At 45.6% G+C, this 22,172-nt stretch overlaps 2 protein-coding genes across 2 annotated transcripts; one reads left to right on the forward strand and one right to left on the reverse strand.

Moving 5' to 3' along the window:
- Nucleotides 1-946: 946 nt before the first annotated feature.
- On the forward strand, nucleotides 947-3,727 carry LOC144597721 (EEF1A lysine methyltransferase 3-like). Its single transcript, XM_078407254.1, has 3 exons — nucleotides 947-1,114; nucleotides 2,651-2,762; nucleotides 3,321-3,727. The coding sequence occupies exons 1-3, from the start codon at nucleotides 947-949 to the stop codon at nucleotides 3,725-3,727; spliced, it is 687 nt and encodes a 228-aa protein (XP_078263380.1).
- Nucleotides 3,728-14,462: 10,735 nt separating this feature from the next.
- On the reverse strand, nucleotides 14,463-21,090 carry LOC144597589 (EEF1A lysine methyltransferase 3-like). The gene is made up of 3 exons (XM_078407084.1): nucleotides 20,965-21,090; nucleotides 20,003-20,114; nucleotides 14,463-14,857 (listed from the first exon to the last, which is right to left on the reverse strand). The coding sequence occupies exons 1-3, from the start codon at nucleotides 21,088-21,090 to the stop codon at nucleotides 14,463-14,465; spliced, it is 633 nt and encodes a 210-aa protein (XP_078263210.1).
- Between the last annotated feature and the right edge of the window lie 1,082 nt (nucleotides 21,091-22,172).

Raw genomic sequence — 22,172 nt, forward strand, 5'->3', positions numbered from 1 at the left:
ACCATCTCGTTTTATTTGTTTGGCCCCAGCACCCTCATATTGCATTCCCATTGACTGTCTGACATTTTCTGCTTCACATCCTCAAACCACGGACCCCTTTGTACCGCAACATTTTGTAGCCTCAGTCCATCTCAATAATAAGTTGCCTTTTCACTCGTCCTTCCAAAATGTATAACCTCACATTTTCCCTACAGCGACGTATCTCCTCGTCCACTTAATCAACTAATCCACGCCCTATTTTAGGGAATGTTCATGTGATAGGTGCGAAATTAGGCCATTCAACCCTTCAAGACATTTCAGCGCGCAATATCTCGATGATGCTGAAATCGTCAGGATCTTCTACGTTTTGAGATTAAATATATATATATCTATATATATATATATATATATATATATTTAAATAATATGGCGGAGAGGCTCGACGAGTCGAATAGCCCAATTCTGCTGCTGAGTCTTATGGTTTGAGGGTGGGATATTGATTGAGAAGAGTGTAGATATCAGCCCGCTGACCAATCAGAACAGATGGTGCAGGTCAGCACCTTCCTGCGACACTGAGATAGGGTGTTGCAACTTGAAATATTTCTTAAAATACATAAATTATCTCCACTTTTGCCTATTCAGGTAAGAGAGTCAGGCCACTTTCTGCAGAAGTGGAATGTTTTTTTACTCTCGATGATACATAACATTCTGCCCTAAACACACACCACTAAAACATGATAACCTTGCACGTTGCTCTTGACAAAACGGTTGGTGCAATGCGCCTGCATGCCTTGAGCGACTATGTATCATTGGACGCGAGGATACTTGTGGCGAGCGGAATTCTAGAAGGGCGCTATATAAACGCCGGCTCAAACATTTTCAAGAAATCCTTGTGCTAATCCCCCGCCAGGAACGAATCTCACCGCAGTTTCTTGAGCACTCAAAGGGTGAATTTCAGGGGATTAAGATGTCGGCTCTCCCGCGGGTGGAGCCCGCTTGCGACGGAGCCGCGAAAAACGAGGCTTGTGATGCAACCATCATTTTCGAAAACAAATACGAGTTCTGCGGATACAATTTAAAGATCGCTCGTTTCATCAATGCTAACCTCGGCTTCTCGGCCTACGTCTGGGAAGCTGTAAGTTAACCCAACAATTGGAGTTTGCCGAAAGGCGACGTTTCCCATGTTTTATATTTACCACAGGTCAACATGCAGATGCTCAATACCCGAAATAACGCGCGGCAAGTCAGACAGCGTCCGTGTTGGAAGAAGCAGTCAAATATCTAGTCAGAACACTATTCCAACAAGATGCATTTTCACCTGATGACCAAAGGTTAACACCCTGAAATGTTAAGTCCTTTTCTCTCGCCTGGCCTATCGAATATTATTTTGCAGTTTTCTTTTTTCCCTTCAAGATTGCAACATCTGCAGTCTCTCGTGTCTCCAGGGGGAGTAAAATCTCGACGGTGTAGGTTTAAGGTGACAGAGGAAAGATTAGAAGCAACCTGGCGGAGAGGGTTTTCACATGGAAGGTGGCGTCTTTCTGGAACAAGCTGCCAGAGAAAGTGGTTGAGGCTGGTACAATAACAACAGTTAAAAGACAGCCGGACGTACATGGATAGGAAAGGTTTAGCGGGATATTGGCCAAACACGGGCAAGTAGAATTAGCTTAAATGGGGCATGGCCGAGTTGGGCGGAAGGGTCTGTTTACGTACGGTTTGACTCAATGACTGTATGTATTGGAGAATGCATACCTGCTGTAGTTTGACTCAGCGCTCAACTGCTGTTCGGATGTTCCAAGCACTGAAACAAAAAAAATGGTGTCGGGATATATGACCAAATCGGTGCATCCAGTCCACGTCTAACTGCACCTTGCCTTTGTCTCACATGATTAGGCTAAGCAATGGGCATTTATCATCATCATCATATATATACAGCCGGAAACAGGCCTTTTTTTTTTCGGCCCACCAAGTCCGTGCCGCCCAGTGATCCCTGCACATTAACACTAGCCTACACCCACTAGGGACAATTTTTACATTTACCCAGCCAATTAACCTACATACCTGTACGTCTCAACACTTGGGCTAAGGTGCGATGCAAGCTAATTGGAGCACGATTGCCGCTGCGATATTTTTTAAATATTGAAGCTTCAATTACTTCCCACTGAACCCTCATCGGCTGAGGCTCCTGGCCTCTGCTCGCAGTAAACAGATCCCCCTTCATCCTCTGGTCACTCTAAGTGCGAGAGGCATGGCGCGGGGAGCACAGTCCACCCGCCCACGCCCGAAAAGTGTAGGCATAGAATGTTTTCGCCACTTGGCTGGAGTAGTATAAACCCGCCAGAAAAACAGGCATAGTTCGTCCAGAGAGATCTAAGTCGTTGCTGCTGCTGCTGTAGCTGCGATGTGGACATATTGGTATGTAAAGGGGTGGGGCAGCGGGCTTTTGAATTTTGGGTGATGTGGTGCGGGCACCGTTTAGATCATTTTCTAGTGGCATATCTCTTCACAAGAAAGCGCAAACACATCTACCCGGTGCTCATTTTACAGAGTGCACAATGTAGTCTTATGTCTCTATAGCGAATATTTATCACATTCTCTGCCCCTGCATAACAGTAACGGCGGATTCAGATCATTTCCTGAATGAACTTCTTTACATCTTCCATTATTTCAGGGAATCGCTCTTTGCCGGTACTTTGAGAAGCAGAACGCCAATTTTACTGGGAAAACGGTGATTGAACTGGGATCGGGCACTGGGATCGTGGGGATCTTAACAACTTTACTTGGTAAGTGCACACCTGGGAAGCGAACTGAACTCCAGCGCCTCCTAATATTAACAAGGAATCTGGATAATAATGATGGGCATGCGGGTAGTGAGAATGGGGTGTTCTTGTTCAGGAATATTGGAGTTATCACTTCCCAGCTGGTAAATGTGTTTCGCGGGATTTAAGTCAGAGAACGTAAAAGTCAAGTCTGAAGGTGATGGTCTCACGAGAATCTGCACCTGTCGTGTCTTGTATAACAAAATCGTGTTCCGGGGCAGTTCGCTAGGTGTCAAGGAAGGTTAAAACTCTAACAACAACAACAACCTAGGCAACCAGGCCATGTTTTTTGTTCTATTCCTAATTAATATGATCGTCCTTTGCAAATGAGGGACTGGGTGGACCCTGGAAGTTAAACACGTCGCGAATCTATTTGACCTTTCTGCTAGTTTTAAGATAATGATTTATCCCATTCTCTTCTAAGTAAGTTTCAATACCGCCCGACATTGTGTATCCTAATCTTCTCCGTGATCAATGAAATTGAATGTAAAGAGAAATGGGGTTTCTCTTTTCTCTCGCTAGGTGGAGAAGTGACCATGACAGATAAACCTAACACCCTGAAGCAAATAGAAAACAACGTCTCCATCAACATCCCCTCTGCGTGCAGGCACCGGATAAATGTCCAGGCCCTGACATGGGGTGAAGACCACACCAGATTTCCCACCGATTATGACTTCATCTTGGGTTCTGATATTGTTTACAGCTCAATTAGCTACCCAGCGCTTGTGGAGACGTTGTGCCATCTCGCCCAGCAAGGAGCTACAATTTACCTCTCGTCCGAATTGCGAAAGATGAATGGTTCTCCTTCCTTCCACGACGACCTTCTACCTCGCCATTTTAATTGTCAGATAGTTGATAAGGTAGATGATAAAAATGTTATAGTGTATAAAATGACCAAAATTGGAACATATCCACGAGTGGCTGCTTAAACTAACAAAAAAGCTTCGGATCGTCTCAGCGAATCTTATAAGTTCTTGCTTTAAAAATAAATCAAATAACTAGCATTCGCTGAAAGATTTTATTCAATGTTTTTTTTAATGTCGTATTTGACCCTTTTTGCTACTTAGCGATGGTAGTGTTTTATTTGTGTTGGTCAAGTGTTTGTTGGTTCTCTTTGGTAATTGGTTTAAAGACACACAGTAACGGTCGGAACATGGGGATCTGTGAATTTTTTCGTGCAAAAGACACAGGACTGGAGGAAACCGGTGGACCAGGCGGCATCTGTAGAGGAAAACATAGAGATGACGCTTCAGGACGGGGCCCTGCTTCGGACTGATGGAGTAGAAGGGAGATAGCTGGAAGAGAGAAGAGAAGGGAGGGGTGAGGGATGAGCTGGCAAGTGACAGGCTGACCCACGTGAGGAGGCTTCAATTGGCAGATAGGTAAGCTGGGGGAGAGAAGGGTGGAGGTGAGAAGTGGAGAGGATAAAAACTCGAAGCTTGTAGAATCCGACAAGGAAATTGGGAAGTGAAATGTAGGCCAGAGGGAAGGATGGCGAGTAAACTCAAGATTACTCAAGATTCCAGCAATTCCAGCAAAGAGAACCAACAAACACTTGACCAACACAAATAAAACACTACTATCGTCTCTTGTGTCTCCATTCACAAACATTGAGACGTTATTTGTGGACTGTTACCGGTAAAGTGGCCAGTGAATTGATGATTTTAGCCAAATCCGAATACTTCTTCAAGTGCCTTCAGCTCCATATTTATGACATTGACTTTAGCTGCGTTTTCCCTGCGACACCCCCCTTCGTTTTTTTGACGATTAATTTGGGGCTTTCCATGATTGTGCAGATTTCGAATCGGTGGTTGTCCTCTTTAAATAAATTACTTCTGTGAAGACTATTTAACTGTTTCTACGGTCGATACTCTACTTTCAATCTGCACATCACTTTCTGGGCTGAGTGCACTGTACGGGTTTTCCAATCTTGTTAACTGTAACACCCATTGTGACTGTTAGACAAATTACTTGAAATGTACGGGGTTTTTTTTTACAAAGGAGAACAGCTGAAGTTAACTGTCGACGTCAATTTCCTGTTTCCTGTATGTGGTTCAGGCATCATTCACAAGAGAGTTTGGGGGAGAGGGAGAACCGATGAATATCACAATGTTTGATCTCGAAATTATGGAAGAATAAATATATTTACGGTTTAAATCTTTAGGATGTTACGCCTCGGGCAATTTTATATTCAAAATGCTCCTGAACAATAAAACAAGTATCTACTATTGTTAAATTGTCCAGTGATTTAAAATAACTCCTGCTGGTAAGGTGTAATTTTGCGAAGTAATTTCGCTGTCCTCGGCAGTGAATGCATAGGACACCAGTGTCCTACCACGTATTCTAGTTAAAGGATAACCTATACTCCAGTTCTCGGATATTTAGTCTGAAGAAAGGTGTCTGAAGAAGGGTCTCGACCCGAAACTTCACCCATTCCTTCTCTCCCGAGATGCTGCCTGACCTGCTGAGTTACTCCAGCATTTTGTGAATAAATCGATTTTTACCAGCATCTGCAGTTATTTTCTTATACGCTGGCACTCCTGCTGGGTTACGCCAGCATTTTGTGTTTATCGCGGATAATCAACTTCATAAGGTTCCTGACGGCTGCTCGGCTGCTCAATGAGCTTGAGACGTTATAAGATCGGGCGTGAGGTGCAATTCAGCTGCAAAATAATTTCGATTTAAAGTCGAACTTTTTCCAAGTATGACAGGAAGTAAAAGGGGATGACCATTACTCTGCTCCTTGCTCCCCAACATTGTTTCCCTCTGATAATTTCCACTCTTAGTTCGACATCATACATTTGTTTTTCAATAGACAATAGACAATAGGTGCAGGAGTAGGCCATTCAGCCCTTCGAGCCAGCACCGCCATTCAATGCGATCATGGCTGATCACTCTCAATCAGTACCCCGTTCCTGCCTTCTCCCCATACCCCCTCACTCCGCTATCCTTAAGAGCTCTATCCAGCTCTCTCTTGAAAGCATCCAACGAACTGGCCTCCACTGCCTTCTAAGGCAGAGAATTCCACACCTTCACCACTCTCTGACTGAAAAAGTTCTTCCTCATCTCCGTTCTAAATGGCCTACCCCTTATTCTTAAACTGTGGCCCCTTGTTCTGGACTCCCCCAACATTGGGAACATGTTTCCTGCCTCTAATGTGTCCAATCCCCTAATTATCTTATATGTTTCAATAAGATCCCCCCTCATCCTTCTAAATTCCAGTGTATACAAGCCCAATCGCTCCAGCCTTTCAACATATGACAGTCCCGCCATTCCGGGAATTAACCTAGTGAACCTACGCTGCACGCCCTCCATAGCAAGAATATCCTTTCTCAAATTTGGAGACCAAAACTGCACACAGTACTCCAGGTGCGGTCTCACCAGGGCCCGGTACAACTGTAGAAGGACCTCTTTGCTCCTATACTCAACTCCTCTTGTTACAAAGGCCAACATTCCATTGGCTTTCTTCACTGCCTGCTGTACCTGCATGCTTCTTTTCATTGACTGATGCACTAGGACACCCAGATCTCGTTGAACTCCCCCTCCTCCTAACTTGACACCATTCAGATAATAATCTGCCTTTCTATTCTTACTTCCAAAGTGAATAACCTCACACTTATCTACATTAAACTGCATCTGCCATGTATCCGCCCACTCACACAACCTGTCCAAGTCACCCTGCAGCCTTTTTGCATCTTTTTCACAATTCACACTACGCCCCAGCTTAGTATCATCTGCAAATTTGCTAATGGTACTTTTAATCCCTTCGTCTAAGTCATTAATGTATATCGTAAATAGCTGGGGTCCCAGCACCGAATCTTGCTGTACCCCACTGGTCACTGCCTGCCATTCCGAAAGGGACCCATTTATCCCCACTCTTTGCTTTCTGTCTGTCAACCAATTTTCTATCCATGTCAGTACCCTACCCCCAATACCATGTGCCCTAATTTTGCCCACTAATCTCCTATGTGGGACCTTGTCGAAGGCTTTCTGAAAGTCAAGGTACACCACATCCACTGACTCTCCCCTGTCAATTTTCCTAGTTACATCCTCAAAAAATTCCAGTAGATTTGTCAAGCATGATTTCCCCTTCGTAAATCCATGCTGACTCGGAATGATCCCGTTACTGCTATCCAAATGCTCAGCAATTTCGTCTTTTATAATTGACTCCAGCATCTTCCCCACCACTGGTCTATAGTTACCTGTTTTCTCTCTCCCTCCTTTCTTAAAAAGTGGGAAAACATTTGCTATCCTCCAATCCACAGGAACTGATCCTGAATCTATAGAACATTGAAAAATGATCTCCAATGCTTCCACTATTTCTAGAGCCACCTCCTTAAGTACCCTGGGATGCAGACCATCAGGCCCTGGGGATTTATCAGCCTTCAGTCCCATCAGTCTACCCAAAACCATTTCCTGCCTAATGTGGATTTCCTTCAGTTCCTCCATCACCTTAGGTTCACCGGCCCCTAGAACATTTGGGAGATTGTGTGTATCTTCCTCAGTGAAGACAGATCCAAAGTAACGGTTTAACTCGTCTGCCATTTCTTTGTTCCCCATAATAAATTCCCCTGCTTCTCTCTTCAAGGGACCCACATTTGCCTTGACTATTTTTTTCCTCTTCACGTACTTAAAAAAACTTTTGCTATCCTCCTTTATATTATTGGCTAGTTTACCCTCGTACCTCATCTTTTCTCCCCGTATTGCCTTTTTAGTTAAGTTTTGTTGCTCTTTAAAAGAGTCCCAATCCTCTGTCTTCCCACTCTTCTTTGCTATGTTATACTTCCTCTCCTTAATTTTTATGCTGTCCCTGACTTCCCTTGTCAGCCACAGGTGTCTCTTACTCCCCTTAGAGTCTTTCCACCTCTTTGGAATAAATTGATCCTGCAACCTCGGCATTATTCCCAGGATTACCTGCCATTGCTGTTCTACCGTCTTCCCTGCTAGGGCCTCCTTCCAGTCAAATTTGGCCAGCTCCTGCCTCATACCTCTGTAATCCCCTTTGCTATACTGTAATACCGACACTTCCGATTTTCCCTTCTGCCTTTCCATTTGCAGAGTAAAACTTATCATGTTGTGATCACTGCCTCCTAATGGCTCTTTTACCTCTAGTCCCCTTATCAGATCAGAGTCTATCTCTTAAAATTTTCCCTTAATTTTAAGAGATAGACTCATTACCAGGATTGATTGATATTTAATTATCACATGTGACACTTCACAGTGAGAATTCTTTGTTTTGCATACCATACCAGAGTATGCAAAGAATCGCCATGTACAGGCGCCGACAAAGTCCCTCTTTGTTCTCCACCCCCTCCCCCCCACCCCCGTCCGCTGCCACCCTACGTCGAGTCCCCTCTTGCAGCTTGCGACGGCCCACCTCACTCTCCGACGGCCCACTTCACTCTCCGTCGTTTGCTCGTGAGTCCCTCCTCGTTATCACGGCGCGGGTCCCGTCGACGTCCCCGCCGGGCGAACCGGGCCTACTGGAGGGTTTGATCCGCTCGCCGGGAACACTCCCGGCCGCGCTGCTCATCGGGAACATGCTTTGCGCCTCCACCAATGTGCAGTTTCCTTCTGTTTGCATTTCCGCTCATCCAGCTTCCGGTTAAGTCTCCAATCACCAGTCTTCCAGTTTCTCAGCTTAGCCAATGTTTCAGGAGGTGACCCATTTTCTCACCCCATTAGCAGACATAATAGGCTCATCGGCCGTGCGTGTCCCAGTTCCTACACTTTTAGTTTCAATCTAGCTCCCTACTGCCAGAACCAGGCGACCCTGATTCTTCAGCTGATCATTACTCATGTGTCTTTAATATCTGGCACTTTAATATGATGCCTCCGCAATATACAATGTTGCCTTTGTCCATACATTCGTAAGAGCCATGTCCCTTCCTATGCTCTGCTTCACCCCCGCTTGCACTGGAAGACGCCAGGTACCCTGATGGAGGATATGATAATGTGCTCGAGTCTGTGAATTGCTTTTTGGGGTCAGTGACTGAAAGAAGCTTCTGCATTACAGTTTTGGGCCGCTAATGCTCGGTCCACACACAGCAGCCTTCCAACTCCACTTCTTACTTATCACAAATTTGCGGCAGCGCATTCGGTCGTATTCATGCCGATGTTTAGAGGATCCCATTCCACCTTACTTCCCCATACCCTTGAAACAGATTGTTTCCCTGCGTTAGTGATTTGAGTGTTTGTCCTGCATCTTGAATCTGGCTTTCAGCGACTCAGGCAGCATCTTTGGAGGGAATAGATTGGTGACATTTTTGGTCTGAACCCTTCTATGCTCCGAACCGAAATGTCGCTTGTCCATTCCACCCAGAGATGCTGCTTGACTCCCCCAGCACTTTGTATTTTGGTACAATATTAGACACGATTCATAAGAGCTGCATTTCATACAAGCTCCATAGCAGACGAAAGAGATTGGGTGACAACCCCGGAGAATTATTGAAACTTTGGTGAATTCACCTGGGAGCTACGACGTTAATGCGTGTCTAATCCTGTTGTTGCGTAATTTCAGACAACCGTGAAAACAACACAATCGGCAATACTTGATTCGTGTATAATTAGACGCAAAATCCGTAAAACGAAACAGATTGCGGGTAATTAAATCTTGCTCGGAAGCAGAATTTATTGAATATCATAGGGAGAGTATATTGCAGGAAATAGAGACACAGAGTATAAAGTCATGTAGCACGCAAGCAGGCCCATTTAGCCCAACTCGTTCATTGAATCTAACCTAGTTTCATTTACCCGCGTGTGGACCGTGTCTGTCTAAACCTTCCTGTCCACGCACTTGTCCAAATGTTTTTTAAATGTTGTTATTGTAGCTGTTTCAACTAATTTCCTCTGGCAGTTCCGTTTACTTATCACGCTCCATGTGAAGATTTCCTGACTAGCAGAAGGCAGAGTGGAAATAAAGAGGGAATTTTCTGCTTGACTGCCAGTGACTAGTGGTGTTCCATAGAAGCCAGTGTTCGGCCAGTTACTTTTCATGTTATGTGTTAATGATCTGGGTGATTAAATTGTATAAGAAAATAACTGCAAATCGATTTATTCACAAAATGCTGGAGTAACTCAGCAGGTCAGGCAGCATCTCGGGAGAGAAGGAATGGGTGACGTTTCGGGTCGAGACCCTTCTTCAGATTGATGTCAGGGGGCGGGACAAAGGAAGGATATAGGTGGAGACAGGAAGATAGAGGGAGATCTGGGAAGGAGGAGGGGAAGGGAGGGACAGAGGAGCTATCTGAAGTTGGAGAAGTCGACGTTCATACCACCGGGCTGCAAACTGCCCAGGCGAAATATGAGGTGCTGCTCCTCCAATTTCCGGCGGGCCTCACTATGGCACTGGAGGAGGCCCATGACAGAAAGGTCAGACTGGGAATGGGAGGGGGAGTTAAAATGCTCGGCCACCGGGAGATCAGTTTTGTTAATGCGGACCGAGCGCAGGTGTTCAGCGAAGCGATCGCCGAGCCTGCGCTTGGTTTCGCTGATGTAAATAAGTTGACATCTAGAGCAGCGGATGCAATAGATGAGGTTGGAGGAGGTGCAGGTGAACCTTTGTCTCACCTGGAAAGACTGTTTGGGTCCTTGGATGGAGTTGAGGGGGGAGGTAAAGGGACAGGTGTTGCATCTCGTGCGGTTGCAGGGGAAAGTGCCCGGGGTTGGGGTGGTTTGGGTAGGAAGGGACGAGTGGACCAGGGAGTTACGGAGGGAACGGTCCCTGCGGAACGCAGAGAGGGGAGGGGATGGGAAGATATGGACGGTGGTGGGGTCCCATTGTAGGTGACGGAAATGTTGGTGGATGATATGTTGGATCCGCTGGGTGGTGGGGTGGAAGGTGAGAACGAGGGGGATTCTGTCCTTGTTGGGAGTGGGGGGAGGGGGAGCAAGAGCAGAGCTGCGGGATGTAGAAGAGACCCTAGTGAGAGCCTCATCTATAATGGAGGAGGGGAAGCCCCGTTTTCTGAAGAACGAGGACATCTCAGAAGCCCTAGTGTGAAACACCTCATCCCGGGCGCATATGCGGTGTAGACGGAGGAATTGGGAGTAGGGGATAGACTTTTTGCAGGGGAACAGGTGGGAAGAAGTGTAGTCCAGATAGCTGTGCGAGTCGGTGGGTTTGTAGTAAATGTGGTAGTCTGGCGTGCTGACCTCTACCGGACCGAGGCCAGACGACAACTATCAGACACCTCTTCCTACCTATCCCTGGACCATGACCCCACCGATAAACACCAGACCTTTATCAGCAGCACCATCACTGATCTCATCATCTCCGTCGATCTACCCCCCCCCCCCCCCCCCCCCCCCCGGGCCTCCAATCTCATAGTTCCCCAGCCCCGCACTGCCCGATTCTACCTCCTACCCAAAATCCACAAACACAACTGTCCCGGCAGACCCATTGTCTCTGCCTGCTCATGCCCCACCGAACATATCTCTACCTACCTCGACTCCATCCTATCCCCCCTGGTTAAATCCCTCCCCACCTACGTCCAAGACACCTCACACGCTCTCCATCTCCTGGATAACTTCCGGTTCCCAGGCCCCCACTCCCTCATCTTCACCATGGATGTCCAGTCACTCTACATTTCCATCCCCCACAAGGATGGTCTCGAAGCCCTCCGTTTCTTCCTCGACCGTAGAACCAGCCAATCCCCATCGACCAACACCCTCCTCCGCCTAGCAGAGCTGGTTCTTACCCTCAACAACTTCTCCTTTGACTCCTCCCACTTCCTCCAAACCAGAGGTGTAGCTATGGGCATTCGCATGGGCCCTAGCTACGCCTGCCTCTTTGTCGGGTACGTCGAACAATCCCTGTTCCAGACGTACACTGGCCCCATCCCCGAACTCTACCTCCGCTACATCAACGACTGCATTGGTGCTACCTCTTGCACCCATGCAGAACTCACTGACTTCATACACTTCACCTCCAATTTCCATCCTGCCCTAAAATATACCTGGACTATCTCTGACATCTCCCTCCCGTTTCTGGACCTCACCATCTCCATTACAGGAGACAGAATAGTGACGGACATTTACTACAAACCCACCGACTCGCACAGCTATCTGGACTACACTTCTTCCCACCCGGTCCCCTGCAAAAAGTCTATCCCCTACTCCCAATTCCTCCGTTAACGCCGCACCCGGGATGAGGTGTTTCACACTAGGGCTTCAGAGATGTCCTCGTTCTTCAGAAAACGGGGCTTCCCCTCCTCCATTATAGATGAGGCTCTCACTAGGGTCTCTTCTACATCCCGCAGCTCCGCTCTTGCTCCCCCTCCCCCCACTCGCAACCAGGACAGAATCCCCCTCGTTCTCACCTTCCACCCCACCAGCCAGCTGATCCAACATATCATCCACCAACATTTCCATCACCTACAACAGGACCCCACCACCGGTCATATCTTCCCATCCCCCTCCCCTCTCTGTACACCTGCGCTCGGTCCGCATTAACAAAACTGATCTCCCGGTGGTCTAGCACTTTAACTCCCCCTCCCATTCCCAGTCTGACCTTTCTGTCATGGGCCATAATTGGAGGAGCAGCACCTCATATTTCGCCTGGGCAGTTTGCAGCCCGGTGGTATGAACGTCAACTTCTCCAACTTCAGATAGCTCCTCTGTCCCTCCCTTCCCCTCCTCCTTCCCAGTTCTCCCTCTATCTTCCTGTCTCCACCTATATCCTTCCTTTGTCCCGCCCCCCTGACATCAGTCTGAAGAAGGGTCTCGACCCGAAACGTCACCCATTCCTTCTCTCCCGAGATGCTGCCTGACCTGCTGAGTTACTCCAGCATTTTGTGAATAAATGGGTGATTAAATTGATGGCTTTGTGGCCAGATTTTCGAATGAAACAAAGATAGGTTGAGGGGTAGGTAGTGTTGAGTAAGCGGGAAGTCTGCAGAAGGACTTGAACAGGTTGGGCGAGTGAGCAAATAAATGGCAAATGGAATACAGCAGAGCAAAGTGTACGGCCAAGCACTTTGGTAGAAGGAATAAATGTGTAGAATATTTTCAAAATGGGGAGGGATTTAGAAATTGGAGGTGCAAAGGGACTTGAGAGTGCTGGTGCATGATTCCCAAAAAAATTAATTTGCAGGTTGATCGGTAGTAAGGAAGGTAAATGCAATTTTAGCATTCATTTCAACACGATCTGTTTGAAACTGGCCATATAGAGAAAGCCGTAGATAGAGTGGATGTGGAGAGGATCTTTTCAGGGGTGGTAGAGTCTAGGACCAGAGAGCACCATCTCCCAATCAAACCTATAGAATGGAAATGAGGAGGAATTCCGTTAGCCGAAGGGTGGTGAATCTGCAGAATTTATTGCCACAGACGGTTGTGGAGGCCAAGTGAATGGATGCATTTTACAAGCAGAGATTGATCGGTCCTTGATTATAAGGGCGTCAAAGGTTCCCGGGAGAAGGCAGGAGAATGGGGTTAGAGGAAACTAGATCAGTCATGATTGAATGGCGGAACAGACTCCATTGGCCAAATGGCCTATTTCTGCACATGTGTCATGATTTTATAATCTTTCAGCATGAGGTTCGTGCAGTGCATGGAGATCCCGCCTATGTCCTGGATGACATTGTTCTTGGAGAACAACGAATAACAAACATCTGCACCGCGTGCATGGCGAGCGATTAACCGCTAGGGTACGTTCATCTCTGCGTCGCGGACTGATAGACACACTGCAGTTCGCGTGAGTTAAGCGTCAGCGCCATCTCTAGTCGCAACATTGAGTTCAGATACGTTGACAAGTTGTTGAGAGGAAGAGGCACCTGACATTTCAACTTTACACCACGTATAGCAGGTGCATCTACACACTCCTTCAGTTAATTTGCGTGCCTTCATTCACTGCGTAGATAGGTGTTTTCTAATCGATTTTTAAATATTAAATGTATTTATTTTAGCGAGTTTTAAGTGTCTATATTAATCGTTTAATCAACATTTTAAAGGTAGATTTTTTTCCAACTTCTCCAACTTTTCATAGTCTCAGCGACACTTGGAATCAGTGAACAGATTGAAAACTCACTTCTATTTCATTCAACAAGGTTTAATGTTTTCATAATTGTACAGGGAGTGCGGTAGCAACACCAAGAGGAAGTGAAAGTGCGTGGCCATTTACCTGCAAAAAGTGCACTCTCAAATAATGTCTCCGGTTGCGTACCGTGAGAATTGAAATTAATGAAATTGAACAAATATAAACAGCGCCAAATGGAGCAGAATGCAGCCGGTGAAAGTCAGGGGAGGTTGCAACTCGGGATAAAATTGATCAAAAGAGGAACATATAATAAGCATCTGGCACACTAGAAAGCAAAGATGAATTTCTCCGACATGGACGATGTCTTGGATTTCACATGTGCATTACTAACCGCAGTATAGAACTAACTTATTTTAAACTGTATAACCCATTTATCATTCAATATAAAGTTAGAATTTGGTACTTATATGTTCATATAGGATTTGATTTAAACGGCGGCGTGATCTCCACTAAGAATGAGGACGTGTTTCAACGTGTATCAGTAATTTGAGGGCGAGAGGAAATGTAGAGAGGAACAAAACTAAAACTGCTATTCACCTAAGTTTTCAAAGAATTAGTAAACCCTGTGAATCTCAGAGTTTTCACAAGTTAAAAATATACGCCCCTCTTGCCCCAGTACCAAGAAACACCTAGTCCCCATCTTCTGGAGACTTTTTCGTTAGTTTGTAAATGTGATTTCCCTTGATTGAATGAATTAATTCGCTGTTGAACGTCTTTGGTAATGCCTCCTTGTGGAAATCCTCTGATCCCACCCTGGCGGGGAAGTTAGAACACAAATAAATGATTGTGTTTTCGCCGCAGAGATGCGTCAATGTTTTCACGAGACCAGGAACCTGTGTTGGGCTGTAGATGATGTCGGAACCAAGAACGATGTCGAAGTCTGCCGGGTAGTTTTCCTGGTCAGTGCCCCACATCAGGGTACCGACCTTTGCCCTATGTCTTGAGTGAGGCGGGATGTTGTCAGCAATGTTCTGTTCAATTTGCTGCAAAACATGTGGTTTGTCCGTCAAAGTGACATCTCCGCCTGAAAGAAAAAGTAAAACACTGTGGGATTCCACCCAGCACGAGTTAGAACATATTAAGGGAATATATAGATTAGAAGTCTAGAAAGAAAAGTTGCACCCTGGGCCTTTTCGCCCAGTGTCCTTGTGCCACGGAAATAACTGTAAGCAAGCCTAAAATACCGAGCACATGCTGTGACTCTATCCATTCTCGCCTCCGATTGTACCCTGGCGATTTGTCAGGTAAAATGATATTAGTGTTTTTAAAATGCACTCTTCGCTCTAATTTTATTTTTTGTATTGGTGCTTTAACCACATCCCTTTCCAGGAGGGACGGGCGAGGACGGCACTTTGGAACAGATGTGTAGGAACGAACTGCAGATGCTGGTCTAAATCGAAGGTAGACACAAAATGCTGGAGTAACTCAGCGGGACAGGCAGCATCTCTGGAGAGAAGGAATGGGTGACGTTTCGGGACGTGACCACTTTGGCATTCTACAGCGCTCGATTCTTCACGGTCCCAGTGGATGGTGTAATATTCGAGTTCCAAAATGCCGTAATTGATTAGCGGTTCAAACCGATTAACCCGAACGTGAGCCTTCTAGTTCAGAGACCAGAATAACGCATGCAACCTATCTGGTGTACACACACACGCACATAGACACTCAACCATCCACACTCACATTCACCCACACACTATCCCCAAACATACCTGAAATAAACACACATTCAAACAAACGCACCGACCATAGAAAAATAGAAACATGGAAAAAATAAGTGCAGGGGTAGGCCATTTGGCCCTGAGCCAGTATAGCCATTCAATATGATCATGGCTGATCATCTAAAATCAGTACCCCGTTCCTGCTTTTTTCCCATATGCCTTGATTCCTTTCGCCATAAGAGCTAAATCTAACTCTCTCTTGAAAACATCCAGTGAATTGGCCTCCACTGCTTTCTGTAGCAGAGAATTCCAGAGTCACGACTCTCTGGGTGAAGAGGTTTTTCCTCATCTCAGTCCTAAATGGCCTATTCTTAAACTGTGACCCCTGGTTCTGCTCCCCCAACATCGGCAACATTTTTCCTGCACCTAGCCTGTCCAATCCTTTAAGAATTGTATATGCTTCTATAAGATCCCCTCTCATCCTTCTAAATTCCTGTGAATACAAGCCCAGTCGGCCTATTCTTTCATCATATGTCAGTCCCGTCATCCCGGGAATTAACCTCGTGAACTCAATAGCAATAATGTCCTTCCTCAAATTAGGAGACCAAAATTGCACACAATACTCCAGGTGTGGTCTCACCAGTGCCCTGTACAACTGCAGTATGACTTCTTTGCTCCTAAACGCAAATCCTCTTGCAATGAAGGGCAACATGCCATTACCGTTCTTCGCTGCCTGTTGTACCTGCACGCTTACTTTCAGTGAATGTTGTACAAGTACACCCAGGTCTCTTTGCACGACCCCTTTTCCTAATCTGACACCATTAAGATAATAATCTGCCTTCCTGTTCTTGCCACCAAAGTAGATAACCTCACATTTATCCACATTAGACTGCATCTGCCATGCATCTGCCCACTCGCCCAACCTATCCAATTCACCCTGCAGCATCGTAGCATCCTCATCACAGCTCACACTGCCACCCAGCTTTGTGTCGTCCGCAAACTTGCAGATGTCATATTTAATTCCCTCATCTAAATCGTTAATATATATTTTAAATAACTGGGGTCCCAGCACCGAGCCTTGTGGCTCCCCACATGTCACTGCCTGCCATTTTGAAAAGGGATCGTTAATTCGTGCTCTTTGCTTCCTGTCTGCCAACCAGTTCTCTATCCATGTCAATACCCTACCCCCAATACAATGTGCTCTAATTTTGCACACCAATCTTTTGTGTGGGACCTTGTCAATGGCTTTTTGAAATCCAGATACACCACATCCACTGGCTCTCCCTTATCCATTCTACTTGTTACATCCTCAAAAAATTGACCGATCTAGTCACTACTTTCCAAATGCGCTGCTATACCATCTTTAATAATCGACTCAAGCGTCATCCCCACTACCGATGTAAGGCTAACTTGTCTATAATTCCCTGTTTTCTCTCTCCCTCCTATCTTAAAAAGTGGAATTACATTGGCTACCCTCCAGTTCACATGAACTGATCCAGAGGGCGAGAACATTAGAAAATGATCACCAACGCTTCCACGATTTCCAGGGCCACCTCCTTGAGTACTCTGGGATATAAACCATCAGGCCCTTGGGGTTTATCTGCCTTCAGTCCCAACAGTTTACTTAACACCATTTCCTGCCTAGTGTGGATTCCAGTTCCTCTCTCCCACTAGATCCACGGTCCCCTAGTATTTCTGGCAGATTGTTTGTGACTTCCTTGGTGAAGACAGATCCAAAGTATTCGTTTAACTGTTCTGCCATTTCTTTGGTTTCCCATTATAAATTCACCTGTCTCTGATTGTAGGGGACCTACATTTGACTTCACTTATCTTTTCCTTTTTACATATCTAAAGAAACATAGAAACATTCAGAGTCAGTTTTTATATTCCCGCAAATTTTATTTCATGCTCTCCACCCACCCCCCTCCCCCGCTTAATTAACCCTTTTGTCCTCCTTTGTTGAATTCTAGATTTCTCCCAGTCCTCCGGTTTGCTGCTTCCTCTAGCCGATTTATATGCATTTTCCTTGGATTGAACACAATGCATGATTTCTACCGTTAGCCACGGTTGAGCCGCCTTCCCCGTTTTTTTTCGCCAGACAGGGATAAATAATTTTTGGAGTTCATCCATACGGACATAAAATCTTTGCCATTGCGTCTCCACAGTCAATCCTTTAAGTCTCCCCCTCTCTCGCACACTTAACCCTTCCCCTTCCTCGCACACTGCTCTCTCACACACTTAAAACCATACACATATACACAAAATCTCTCTCTCTCTCTCTCTCTCTCTCTCTCTCTCTCTCTCTCTCTCTCTCTCTCTCTCTCACTCTCTCTCTCTCTCTCTCTCTCTCTCTCTCTCTCTCTCTCTCTCTCTCTCTCTCTCTCACACACACACACACACACACACACCGATCCCCCACGCACACATAGGTAAGTAAATCCCCCCAGGCCGAACCACACAATCCCCCCCCCCACACACAGAACCACAAACGAAACCAACCCCACACGCAGAACCACACACTAAACCAAACACACTCATACCGACACACACCCCCCCACCACCCCCCCCCCCCCACATTACCCACACGCTCATACCCACCCGCAGCACAGACAGAACCACATCCCACCCCCTCTCCGACACACATCCTCCTGCCTCGCGGATAGTCCACACTGTTCCTTCCATTATGTAGAACCTTAGATCTGAGACCTCGTTCCCTTCTCCTTGCGTCGACCATCGTTGCCTCCGATTTCTATATGCATTCCTAAATGCCTGAAAATGTCTACGACAGCCTCGGTAAACTTCCCATTGGAGACTATCTTTAAGCCGGGCAGGATGCATTGGGACATTGAACATAAAAGTTAGCAAACCGTGTTGCAGCAGTGGAAAACTTTAGCTGAGAAGCTAATTATGTAAATTTAAGATAGACGTAGATATGGTAGATAATCAGTTTCCCAGAGTGAAATTGACAGAGTGAAGGCCAAAGCTTTAAGACGAAGGGGAAACGATTAAATGAGATTTAAGAGGCTCGTTTTTTTTTTTACCGGATAAGCGTCTGGAACGCTCTGCCAGGGGAAATGGTGGAAGCAGATATTGTAGCGATGGTATTAGACTAGCACGTGAGCAGGTAGGAAATGAAATAATATGGATCCTGTGCTTGCAGATGGGTTTTGTATAATTTGGCAACATGGTCGCCACAGAAATCGGGGGCCGAAGGGCCTGTTGCTGCGCTGCATGTTTTATGCGGCTTTGAGTGCATAATATTGATGTTGACTACACCCGCCAAAGAGTTTTTTTTCAATGTTTAATTACATTAAGAATTATTGGTAATTTGGTTTATTTTAATTTTTGAAATGCAATTATTAGTTTCATTCCCATTGTTTTAAAATTACTGCTGCACCCTTCAACATTACTAATAAACAAGTGACATGAATTTTTCACCAGCAGAATAAGCACGGATTATCTGTGCAACGTAATTCCACTACTGTTACTCTAGTTCTCACTATTACCACAGGTAACGCTCTCGACACCTTCTCGGGCACCTTGTTACCGAAACAACAGTCTCAGTTCCATGTAGGCCGAGGGGTTTACGGGATAATTGTTGCCTTTATTAATTATGGGGCAAAACACTTCGAAAATAGGAACAAGCGCTATAATCACACTGCAGCTCACTTTAACGTTACCAGTGAAGAAGTTGGCAACAGATTTTATTTACCGAACATTCAACGAGCGACCAGTTTACGATGTTTTTACAGGATACAACCAAACTGACCAAAGAAGTATTCGTCCATAGTTTGGGAAAGAACAAATTTTGCAATGAGGGTAAAATTTATAAGATTAATTCGCTAGATTGAGCGATGGTGACAAATGGAAGCGCTCATTGCATATTTGCGAATTTTACGAAAACGTATCTTTCCAGGAAACGAAACTACTGCTAACAAAGCAACCACAAGTTCAAGATATAAATGTGAATTACAGTTGTGCTTAAATACAAAGTCTAATCACTAATGAACGAGCAACAAGTAGTATCTAGGCAACTAGCACAACCAATATTTATAAGCATTTACGCTATGAATAGTTATTGTAGATTTAAACGTGATGAATATTAATCATAATCGTATAACGATCAACTATAGCAACGCAAAGGAGGACTCTATAAATAATAATTACGGAGCAAAGCTAATTATAACTATTGGGCTGAGCACAATTTAGTATAATTACTGATATTCGCTCATTAACTAATAGCGAGTCACCTAGATACTTTGAATAGAATTGACGTTGGCTGGTGCTCAAGATAGGAACATAAAATTATGAAAACGTGCGTTAAGGAACAGACGTCAGGAGTGAACCCGCGTCTTCGACACTCTGGGGCGCTCTGAACTGCGCAACTATGCCACCCTGTAGAACTGATTTACATTAATGTTAAATTCAACAAGCATTGGTCCTTACCGCACATAGGTTTAAAATGGTTGCAACGCTTAAGGCAAAACAGGAGGGGTGCGTTAACTTACCAAGCAATACGGCCAAAATTCCCACAATTCCTGTGCCAGATCCCAGTTCAATTATTTTCTTCCCAGTAAAATTCATCTTCACATCGTGGAAGTACTGACAAAGCGTAATGCCCTCGGAAAACAAAATGAGCTCAGTGTTAATGACGACGACGTTACATGACGCGCCAGATTCTGGGACAGAGTGAGAACAGGGAAGCGCGCTAGATGGTGGAAATTCATTGGAAGATCATCAATGGCCAGCTCTAAGCAGTTATTCTAAATCGATCAGCATACGCAAATAGGTAACTCCCGTTCACTTAAATTTCGGTAGTTCTAATTAAATAAAGAAGCTACATTACCTGGCTGTCTTGGTACACAGATTTCTGGTATACTATCACAGTAGCCAAACAGAACTCGCATCGGAATAATTACTCTCTGCTCTGTGATAGAACTTCGTGTCTCTCAGTCCGAACCTCGTTCTACCGCGACATGCGCCTCTGCCACTGACATTTATTCATAAGTGCCGTTACCAAGCACGGACAGAAGGAAGAAAGATGGAGAATTTGAGAGTCTGTAAGTCTGGGGTGGCGGTGGGGTGAGAGGCGCCGGATAGCGGAGTTGCTATATCAAGACTTCGGGACCCAGGCTCCCGAAGGCAAGAATTCCAATAAAAGAAACACGGATGCGCATGGTAAAAGTGAAAGTGCGCAGAGACTTTTGACTTTTGGAATTTAATAATATAAGGACCCCCCAGGTCATTGTACAGTAGTTATTATTCCCTTGGCAGCCATTTGCCCAATTACTTAACGTCCAGCACTATTCGCTCTCGGAAGCAAAGCACACGCTAAGCCCGGACGGGTGGACTTTGCCGCATTTCCTCACAATCCATGCAAGTACAGTGACAATTTGCGAAACATTACCAATAATTCGCAAGTAAAGTTTAATCCCGCAGTAACATATGCGCAATTAGACTCTCTACTTACAGGGCCCCAGACAAAAGAAGCAACGCCCAAAGAAGGGTGTTTAATCAATGTAATCGTTAAAGTGTGTGCACCAAATTCGTATGTGCTCTTCGTTGTATCGAGACGTTTGTCATCGGTGTCGCTCATCCTTGCTGATTTTCAACGGATTCCGAAAAAAAAGTCGATTTCCCCGAATATAGACGGCTAGTTCATTCAGTTCTGGACCCACTCCAAGGTTTTGCTGTAGGTGAAGGAAGGAAGTCAAAGAAAACGCGGATGTACAAAGTTAAATGCGCCATTTAAATCTCATTTCCAATGATCGCACGAAGACCCACAGCAAGATATAGCGAGCCACCTTCAAAACAGTTACTACAATTAAATTACTAGTCCACTCGTTCCTTCCTACCCAAACCACCCCATCCCCGAGCACTTTCCCCTGCAACCGCAGGAGATGCGTCACCTGTCCCTTTACCTCCCCCCTCAACTCCATCCAAGGACCCAAACAGTCTTTCCAGGTGAGACAGAGGTTCACCTGCACCCCCTCCAACCTCATCTACTATATCCGCTCCTCTAGACGTCAACTTCTTCACATCGGCGAAACCAAACGCAGGTTCGGCGACGGTTTCGCTCAACACCTTCGCTCAGTCCGCCTTTACCAATCTGATCTCCCGATGGCTGAGCACTTCAACTCCCCCTCCCACTCCCAGTCTGACCTTTCTGTCATGGGCCTCCTCCAGTGCCATAGTGAGGCCCACCGGAAATTGGAGGCACAGCACCTCATATTTCGCTTGGGCAGCTTGCAGCCCGGCGGTATGAACATTGACTTCTCCAACTTTAGATAGTTCCCCTGTCCCTCTCTTCCCCTCCCCCTTCCCAGATCTCCCTCTATCTTCCTGTCTCCACCTATATCCTTCCTTTGTCCCGCCCCCCCTGACATCAGTCTGAAGAAGGGCCTCGACCCGAAACGTCACCCATTGCTTCTCTCCTGAGATGCTGCCTGACCTACTGAGTTACTCCAGCATTCGATTTGTACCAGCATCTGCAGTTATTTTCTTACAATTAAACATAGAATAATTCAAAGAATTGAGAAGAAATCCAACGTCGAAAAATCGCAGTTACACTATTATGTACGAAAACAAATCATTGTCCGTAAGATCCTCACAAAAAAAATGATTGTGCGTTAAGGTAATTTAGGGTTAGTCTCAGAAAATGGTGTTGATGCAAAACAT

The sequence above is a fragment of the Rhinoraja longicauda genome, chromosome 10 (genome assembly GCF_053455715.1).
Source record: "Rhinoraja longicauda isolate Sanriku21f chromosome 10, sRhiLon1.1, whole genome shotgun sequence".
NCBI classification, from domain to species: Eukaryota; Metazoa; Chordata; class Chondrichthyes; order Rajiformes; family Arhynchobatidae; genus Rhinoraja; species Rhinoraja longicauda.